Source organism: Diabrotica undecimpunctata, chromosome 7, assembly GCF_040954645.1.
Source record: "Diabrotica undecimpunctata isolate CICGRU chromosome 7, icDiaUnde3, whole genome shotgun sequence".
NCBI lineage: Eukaryota > Metazoa > Arthropoda > Insecta > Coleoptera > Chrysomelidae > Diabrotica > Diabrotica undecimpunctata.
This window is the reverse complement of record NC_092809.1, coordinates 52,500,141-52,510,701: the sequence shown is the minus strand read 5'-3', so window position 1 is coordinate 52,510,701 and position 10,561 is coordinate 52,500,141. Positions and strand designations below refer to the sequence as shown.

General features: G+C 30.9%; 1 protein-coding gene across 2 annotated transcripts in view; it reads right to left on the bottom strand.

The window, feature by feature from the left end:
* Positions 1 to 442: 442 nt before the first annotated feature.
* LOC140445347 (uncharacterized) overlaps positions 443 to 10,561 on the bottom strand; it is a 27,426-nt gene continuing 17,307 nt past the window's right edge. The window contains exons 1-3 of one of the 2 annotated variants that reach the window (XM_072537321.1): positions 2,742 to 2,933; positions 759 to 861; positions 443 to 615 (exon numbers count right to left, since the gene is read on the bottom strand). In XM_072537321.1, coding sequence (XP_072393422.1) covers positions 481 to 615; positions 759 to 861; positions 2,742 to 2,839 — 336 coding nt within the window. In that variant the 5' untranslated portion in view covers positions 2,840 to 2,933 and the 3' untranslated portion in view covers positions 443 to 480. Of the gene's footprint in view, positions 616 to 758; positions 862 to 2,741; positions 2,934 to 10,561 lie in introns of those variants that run through there. The other variant, XM_072537322.1, reaches the window with a different exon arrangement.

Below are 10,561 nucleotides of genomic sequence, written 5' to 3'. Positions count from 1 at the left end.
GAAAAGTCAAAAACCTTGAAAATTTACAAAACCAAATAACTGCAATTATATGATTTTGTCGATCCAGTGGTAGAACAAAACTATACGAATGGTTTTGTTCATCGGGCATTATCCTAACGTTTTATGTAGATTGACTTATATGGTTTTTTCCATGGACGTATAAATAAGGATTTATACGTCTTTATTTATACGTTCATGATTTTGTCGGTCGAAGAGGCGCATTTTTTAGAGGAGGTCTGTATAAAAAAAACCTAATATCACCATTTTATGACTTATTTGCTTATGTCGCCCGATCATTGAGTTTATTTCATAAGCTAAAATTGCAGCTTAATTTCATGTAATTAGTTTATTATTGTTTACCTTATATTATTACAATTATATCCTCCTATCTATATAATGAAAAAATTTCTGTTTGGTAAATAAGGAAAAATAATCAAACAAATTTAATTCAATTTAATTAATTTTATTAAAAAATTTAAATTAATCAATATATACTAGTACATTGTATATAATTTCTTGGCCATTTAATGATGTAATATTTAGGTCAACGTATGTATCCAGATATCCACCTTCCACTATTTGTGGATAAACAGACGTTGCTAGTTCATCCATTATCTGAAAGATAAAAAAGTATAAAAACATTTAATTTTACTTTTTTTAACATAATAAATTTTTTAATCGATTTCCAATCTATTATGTTGTTAAAGAAATTTTTTATACAAAATATTTAGTAATATTATACATTTAAAAGAAGTTACCTGAATGCAGGTTATGGGTTTATTAAAATATCCTGATTGTGACGGTGGAATATGAACATTAATAGACACTCCTCCCAAACGGTTAGCATAAACAAGATGTTTTCTTAAACAATAAAAAAATAAATATAGTTATTTAGAATATTAATTTGTATAATTTATCTAGACATTAAAAAATCTGGGACTGAATTTGTACAATAACAATAAAAGAAAGTATAAATAAAAAATTAAACATGTTTCATTTGTAGACTATTTATTAGTGCTATTCGCTCTTTAGTCTCGTTGTTCTGCACAAAATACAATAATTATGGTCGTAAGGTCCTGTATTTTTTATATCAATAGGTATTTTTGATCCTCTTCTTCATGTATTATGTCCTTCTTCTTCGTTCCTTCTTCGTGCGACTAGGATTACTCCTGTTTGTCTGCCTCTTATTCTGTTTCAGTCATTGTTGATTGTACATTATCTTTCCACCTTTTTGGTAGCCTTTCAACGGGTCTTCTGCTATACAGCTTGTTGTTTTTACAGATGTTCGCTAATCTATCTGGTCCCATTCGGTTTACATATTCCTTTCAGTTTTTTTTTTGTTTTTATTCATCTGTTAATATTTTGAATTTAGCATTGTTAGTGTATACTTCTGTTGGTTTGTCTGCCTCTTAATTATATGTTCGCTATTGATCTTAATACTTTTATTTCGATATTGCTGATTTGTTGTTTCGTCTTTCCTGTATCGGTCCTTGTCTCCGCTGCATATGGTAGGATTGGTCTTACTGTTGCCTCGTATACTTTCATTTTACTTTCCGTGGTCAGATATTTGTTTCTTCATTTGGTTTATCGGAGGTAACCACTTACTCTTGCCGCTTTTGATGCTTGCCTTGTGGTCTCTGTTCTTATATCCCTGTGACTAGTGATCTCTACTCCTGGGTAATTAAATTACATTACTTGTTTTACAAGTTTGCCGTCTATTTCTAGTTTTCTTCTACGCGGCTCTTTACTGGTCACTATATATTTAGTTTTTTTCTACTGATATTCTCATATTAAGTTTGTTTGTTGTGATATTGAAGGTATGGAGCTGCCTTTGTAGGTCATCTTTATTATCAGCAATTAGTACTGCATCATCGGCATAGCATAGTATCATAATTTAATGCGCTCCCATGTAGTATCCGTCTCGTTTTCTTACTTCGTGAATTATTTGGGTTATCACTATATTGAATAACAATGGGCTGAGCTATTCTCCTTGGCGAATTCCTTCTTTTAGTTCTATGTATTCTATTTCCCCTGTTGGCATTATAACTCTGGTCTTGTTGTTCTTGTTAATTCCATTAATTTTCTATAGTATCTGATGGTGTATTTGTTCAGCTTGTAATAAATTTAAGATGTCATTTAGCTTCACTCTGTCAAAAGCACTTTTTAAATCTACAAAGCAGATATATGCTGGTTTTCCATATTCAATAGTTTTCTCTATTATTTGTATGATAACAAAAATTGCGTCTATTGTGCTGCTGTTCTTCCGGAAGCTTTGTTGTTCATCTGCCATGTTCGCTTTTTCCTCAATTTTATCTTTTATGACTGCCGTTAACAATTTTAATGTACTATTCATCAGCATAATGCCTCTATAATTTTCAAGATTTCTCGAGTCTCCTTTTTTAAGTATCCTTAGCAGTAGACGTTCTTTCCATTCCGGTGGTACTACTCCGGTATTTAATATATCGACGACTAATTTTAGAAGCCATTTGCGTAATGTTGTTTCTCCATATTTTAGCAGTTTATTGTTTATCTTATCAGGACCAAGTGCTTTTCTGTTTTATAATTTGTTTATTCGTTCTTGTATTCAGAGTGATCTTTCAGTAGCCCAAAAAGAATTGATAGATGACATCCAAACTGCTGTAGGAAGAAAACAAATATTTAAAATACATAAAATAAATAAACAAAGCAGGTATTATGTCTAGCTAAGGAAATAACATAAAAACTATAAAATTGCTACTTACTGGAGACCGCTATTTGAAGGACAATCGATTAAATCATACGCGTTGGCTACAGCAACCAAAACTACAAATGAGTAGACAACAGAAGCTTTGGAAACCATTTTGTATTATATTTGAAAATTTTTAGTCCGTGTGATTTAGTCTTTACTCTTTGTAAAAGTGTGATTATTGCTGTAGTAGCACAATAACAATATACCCATTTATACTTACGTTTTATTTATTTACTACTCGTACTTTAAGTGCCTAATTCTGAAAAATTAAAGACTAATTTTAAAATTAGATGAGATAAGATATAACACTTATTAGTTGGTTATTCAGGTATTCAAAATTTCTATTATTATTTTTAATTCCTAGAATACTGTGCCATACAAAACTGTCACTCGAAAATGTCACTTATCGTAAGAGACAGGATATGATACAATAAAAAAATGTTTTTATTATATTTTATTTTACAACTACAGTATGATCAAAGCTTATTATAAGCACGAATTAGTCTTTTAATTCACCGCTTTTTTTTTTAAACATACTGTGCTACCTGTAGGCACAAAAGAAAAAAATAAGAAGCAGAAATAGCAAGAAGCAGAAAGCTATGACAAAAAAAATTAAACAGAAAAGAACATTACAAGCAAGCAACCAAATAGAGTAATCCCAACCTGTAGAGACCCTTAAGGATATTCGGGCAGACAATTTATTGGGATGAGGAGGATTGACCTGACTAAATCAGAGATCTCTACATAAAACTTTAATTATGAGTATGCATTCCTGCCCATGCTCAAGTTTTTACTATTTAATATTTATGTTTAATGTTTATTTTTTTGTATATATTTATATTTGTGTATGTAATGCATTATATATATATATATATATATATATATATATATATATATATATATATATATATATATATATATATATATATATATATATATATATATATATATATATATATATATATATATATATATATATATATATATGAGATGTAAGGGATTGTGATGCGCAATATATAGCCTCTCCTATCAAAATGTCCTCACTCAAAATACTCACTCTTTAAACTACAACCGAGAAGACTATACACACCTGGAAGTCAAATGTACAATCAGAGGACAAAATTATTAGGAACCAAATCGTCTTTATTCTGACCGCTATTTATTTTATCATTTAACGCTAATATAAATTTCGAAAATATTGTGTGACCATTTAAAACCGCCCCTTTTCGCTTTAAATTGTTCATAATTTTATAATAAATTAAACAGTAAATAGAAACAGATTATAAATCGCTTGATATTCGACCTAAACGTTCTAAGAATTATCACATGTGCAGAATGTTGGTACAAAACTGATAAATAAAAGGGAATGTGAAAGTGAAATGGATATGCTCACCAAAATATTTGTATATTATGTTTATTCTAACAGCTGGCCTCCTGGCGCCACAGACCTTCGCATCAACTCGTAGGGTAGGGTAGGTCTTCACAAGTTTTAAAACCACAGTTGTACAATTATGTAACTCTCTTAAGAATAACTTCAACAGTCTATAACGCCCTCGGGCCACTATGAGTGCACTGTCTCGCCCGCTAATTTGGTGACACAAATTTGAGTTCGGAATTCGGTAAATTTACACTGTTTCACACAAGAATTTGATGATTTGGCATCGAATGGACCATGTAAATGACTTGATTTGCACTTTGCGTGTGCCACTGGTAAATAATCAAACTCCGTGTGAGAAACTGACTTTATTTTGAATTACACAATACATGAATATATGAACGCTAACAAGTATTATGTCCACTCGCTCCGTCCAATGCTGTATCACCGATCTCGACACGAATTTGAGTGTTGTCGTCTTGGGGTGCTTTTATGGACTCGCTTTATCTTCACATATGTCATAATATCTGCATACGCATAGACCGCGGAGTTGCCTAATCAGAAAAATTCATAAATTAAAACTTAAAATAGATAGTGGCATGAACACTACCGTTAAAAAAGGCAACGGCAAAGAATATGGCTTTTGGCAACATATAATACCAGACTATTGATGGAGGACGAAGAAATTGTGTAAGTTAAAAATAGGCTGAAACATATACAATGAGAAACACTTGGATTATACAAAGTAAGGCGAAAAAGTAAAGAACAAATTGTAATTTTACCGAAAAATCTATTGCATTATAGAGGAGAGTCTTCTAATGGTGCAGAGCTTAGAAATTTAAACAAAACGATTTTAAAAGGCGTTAGGAAAAAATGAGGAACTTTAACTCTAAAGAAACAGCTAATACCGTAGAACAAAACTAAAAGCCAAAACGTTCTAAAACGAAAGTTACAGACAGAAAGAAGGAATGTTTATAAAATAAATAAGGACATGCCATTCGTCGGCTTTATGCAATAGTGGCACAACACAAAAACTGGTAATTTTTCAAAACAGGGGGTTAAAGTTTGGGTGATAATAATTTTGTCTTATTTGTTTTTCTACATAGAGATTAAGGTTTAAAAAAAAATAAATTTTGGTGTATTTGGAAGAGCGTTAGGTAGCCTTTAATGAATTGTAACACAGACTTTTAAAATTAACCCTTATTTTAAGTTGTGTCACTATTGCACATCACCATTTTGTCTTTCAAAACTAATTAAGGCAAAAACAAATCTGTCATTTTTTTGTTATTCATATTAACTAAAATAAAGGTTCAATTAAGAATACTACAACTTACTTGAATGTGAAAATTGTAAGAAAAAAAAAACAACTATGAGAAGTACGAAATAAAAAAAGTATAAGTATATTGATAATAATAGGAAAAGTTATGGTTTTCCTATTATTATATAAGTCTTCACAAAGGCTACTAACGTCTTTTTTCTTCTTTTCAGTTATTGGCAGACTACCAGTGTCAGCCTTTTTTAGTTCTATAATATCCATGCTGTATAACCTTTTGTTTTTTTTTTTTGGTGGTATCAACTGATCTGTAGCCCTCTTGTGAAAATGAAGTTTTAAAATAGTAGTGAGTACCAGAGCCTTCTTTACATGAATTTTAAAAATATCGTTAAAATGAAAACTATTTCCTATTGGACACCTTCATTAAAAATTTTCGCTGTTTTAGTACTTAACTCTTTCAGATCAAAAGAATCATTATGTCATAAATCGTGTACTTCGAATGGCAGTTTGGTAATAGTTTAAAGCTTAAGTGATATTTCTTTCTATTATAGAATGGCAACTGTCACCCTCATTTTTAGTATGACCAGCACCTAAATAGCGATGATTCATAAAAATTTTTTTAAAATAAATCACAGTGTACTTATACACTGAAATAAGAATCGGTTTTTATAGATGTTTGTTCCAAATACATCAGCAGGCACGAAATAATTTCTATGGTACCCTTACTGCCTTCTCCTTCGTGCCAAACATAGCTGAGCAAATTTCCCTTTTTCTGAAGTTCACATATAGAGAAATGCTATGTTGACAGCTTAGATTTATAATTGAAAACGGAAACTCCTTTTGATGTCGGTAGAACAGCTTGTAGGTGAAAATAAGCAAATTTTTGTAAGTTAATTATATTCTTTGTTAAGTTTTTTCAGCTCCCAGCTTAAGTTTTTCTCCTTATGACGGTTATTACAAGCATCATCTAGGGCTATTTTTGGTTCACTGCTTAAATTTTTGTATTTTTCATAATATCGACATTGATCTTTTTTAGGAGAAAGAATATATAGTTAAATACTTATTTAAAAATTTACAATATAAACCAATTTTTATAAATTCATCATTGTCTCTTTGGTAATCAGCCTTATAATCATTGTACAGATCTGTTAATATTTACCTCCTTCTATATATGTTTTTGAGGTACCACTTGAACAATATTGGCTCTCCATTGTCGGAATTAAAGAAAGGTATTTACGAACTCTGTTCATAATTTCGTTACAAAATATTTTATGCATGCTATGTTTACCTCTTTGATCGTTGCTTATAAAGCCACTTTTCGTTCTCCCAATAACAGTTTGAATACATCTATTAATAACTCCAAAGGTAGACATACAAAATCTTTTGCACACTCTTAATTTTTTCTGATCACGGTTTTCCAAATAAAATGCATGATTATAACCACGGCTTGATATATTACCCTTACCTACATATCCATATGTTGGTTTAATTAAAGACATTGATCTTAGAATATAACTTCGTTGTTCATTTGCATTTTCCATAGACCAATATTTTTCAATATATTTCAGTTTACATGGATTGCAAGACAGACGTAAACTGCATGCCACAAAATGGTCAGATTTGTAGGTTTTGGTTAGTTCTGCTTTAAGATATAGTGCGACGGCTAATCTTTTCTGTTACCTACATAATTAAATATTCAATTAAAATATTTATTTTCCACTTAGATATTTATATACCGTTTAAGTAGGGCATATCGTAAGTGCTAAAATTAATTTTGGCCATTTTTTATTAATATTTAACCTATTGCCATGTGCTTACATTGATAACGGATGTAGAATATCCTTTATAAAAATCGTTTTCTACTAAATCGATTATTTGGAATTATACATTAAAATAGAATTTATATTGTTACTTACGTTACTTCTGCTCGAGATAGGAGTAATTCACTTCTTTTTTGATAACCCTTTGAATCGGATATTTTTAAGACAATAAATTTATTCCTTTTATTTAATGTGACACAACTACAAAATTCTCACTGATACAGTATAAAAATATCTAAAATTTAATGTGACACAACTCCAAAATTCTCACTGATACAGTGTAAAAATATCTAATTTTTTCTGCTATAGTGACACACAAAAAGGACCAGTACTGCAATTAAACGAAATGAATTCTGATTCTGAATATGCTCACACTCTTTTAAGTACATCTTGTACATCTGTGTAACATTCAAGAGAGGCGAGAGATATTTTTTGTGTCCATTTTTGTTACGCGAGTAATAGGACTGTTCTGCTGGAAATTTTTTAATGTGTTCTACAATAAACGTCACTACTTCTTCCTTTAACTTATGAGGCCGATTTGTATGGCGACCCCTGCCATCAGGCGATGGAGCATTTAGTCCCTTTTTTAACGTTTGTTGAAGAAGTTCAATCTTTTTTCTGTCAATTTGGTAAAGGGAAAACAATGCAACTCGACAAATTACTTAAAAGAGTACGTCTTTGCTTTTTTAATGTTTGTCCTATGTCGCGAACCTGGTTTTATAACTGGGCTTTTAAATAACAAAGCATTTTTGCATTGCAATCCAGTGAATAATATTTTTGTAAAATAGCCTTCCTCGCTTCTGTGTCAAATTTAACACGACAGTTGAGTAGACATTTCTTTTACATAATAGTTCTGTATTAGCTTCCTTCTTTGCCACAATCTTTTCCGTTTGAGAGCTATATTCTTTTCCCCTCTCTCTAGCAAATAGCTTTTCTTTTTTTCCATCAGTCCGTCAGGATTTCTCGGACGAATTTTTGACGTTTTTTCTTTTAATTCAAATAATATCAAAAATACTTTTAACGATTTCTCTTTTTTGTTCAAAAATGTGGTCTGCAGTCCTTTGTTGAAACGACTATCTGCAGTAATGTGAGTGAAAGTTTCGTTATCTGATTCGTTTGATGATGAGGTTCCACTGCTTTCAGGATTATACTCACTACCAGAGTTTATGTCTCTATCATATAGAGAGTCGTCAAATACTGCATGCACATCATCTAAAACAAAAAGCAAACGTTTTATCTATGAGAAGAAACCCTATTCCTTATGAAATAGTTTGCAATATTAGTATAGTTTACTTACCGTTTTTGTCAGACGTAACCTCGCCAGTACCGTTTAGATTAGATATATTTGACCTTTCTTCTACAATTTCGTTGCTTGTTCCAGGCTGATCAGCAGTATCTATAAATGTATTTTTAACATTAATAAAATATAGCAACAGTATCGAGCAGCGCAAAAGTAGCCTTACTGCATTCAGTTTAAAAGCTATTAAAGAAAATGTTGGTTTTAGCAACAACGTCACAATGTTTTGTTTAATTAGAATCTGCAATATTAAACACAAGTTAACTAGTTACTAGACTATTAATAGAGAAATTTAACTTGCTTTAAAAGTTAACACTTAAATGTACACTTGTTGCAAGTTTTATTGATTTGATTTAATATTATTTCCTTTTTAGTATTGTTGCATAACCTCAACATTCTGCATTTAACTAAAAAACTAATAATTTGACCTACCTTTTTGTTGCAAACACGTTTCTGTTTGCAGTTTTACTAAGGAACATAGAAATGATCCCCTGGGCCATTTTGACATCATTTTATACTATAAAAACTACACAAAGCAAGACAAACTTTTATCACTTTCGTGAAATAAACATGTAACATAACCTCAAATTAAGGTGTCAAGTTAGGTGGCACCTAAATCAAAAGTAAATTTTTTCTCGTAGATGAAGGTGTCATGTTACCTTGTCACCTTTATTCACTACAGAAGGCACCCTAGTATGACACATGACACATTTATCTTTTAGAAATCTCATTAATTGTTTAAAATACATGCACAAAACCCTAACGAAATGAAAATACAGTATATTTAGGGAACTTTTTTGACAAAAAACAGTTTTTACAAAAATTGTTACATGACACCTTTATCCACGTGTGTCTTCAAATATTGAGGAGGAAGAGGTAAAGGAAGCAGGAAGGAAATTAAAAAATAGAAAATCACCACAAGAGGACAGAACACCGAACGAACTCCTAAAGATGAAGGACCAAATCTGGCCAAACAACTATTAAAACTAATTCAAAAAATAACAGAACAAAGCAAAATTCCTTAAGAATAGAGATCAAGCATCCTAATACCTCTATTCAAAAAGAGAGACAAATCAAACCAAGAAAATTAGAGAAAAATTAATTTATTAAATGCAACAATAAAATTGACAACCAAAGTACTAACAAATGAATTTATTAAAATTATAACACTAGCAGAAGAACAACAAGGTTTTAGATCAGGAAGATCATGCACCGACGCTATATTTATAAAGACGCAAGGGCAACAGAAATTATTAGAATACAATAAACCAGTATATCTATGTTTTCTGGACCTTAAGCAGACATTTGATCAGGTCAAATTAAACGACGTTATCCACTTATTCTACTCAAGAAAGATACTTCTAGAAATAATTACAACGATCTAAAATATTCACCAAAACAACACAATAAAAGAAAAAGTAGAAGAAGAATCAACTGACCCCATTGAAGCTGGCAATGGAATAAGACAGGGAGATTCCCGAGTTCTCTATTATTAAGCCTGATTATGGATGAAATAATAAAAAGTGTAAGAACTAAAACAGGATACCAAATGGGAGAAAAACATATTAAAATTTACTGCTATGTAGACGATGCCATACTACTCTCTTAAAGTGAAGATGATTTACATTGTATACTCCACCAATTTTATAAAACCGCCAGAAAATTTAACATGTTAATTTCTCCATAAAAGACAAAATGCATTGTCATAACATCAAATTTAGTAAGATGTAAAGTGAAACTGGAACGTCAGATAATTAGAACAAGTGATGGAGTTTAAATATCTAAGCATTCCATTATCTAGCTACGAAAAGCTCAAAACGGAAGTGAAGGATAAAATAAATAGAGCAAATCGAGACGCAGGTTGCCTGAATGAAACAATACGGAGAAATAAAAATATCGGAAAAGAAATGAAAGGCAGAATTTACAAAACAGTCATCAGACCAACAATGACATACTCGGCATAAACACGACCTGACACAGGGAGGATAAAAGGGATGTTAAAAACAGCAGAGATGAAAACAGAAAAATTGATACACTATGATACACTATTTTAAAATACTAGGAGACA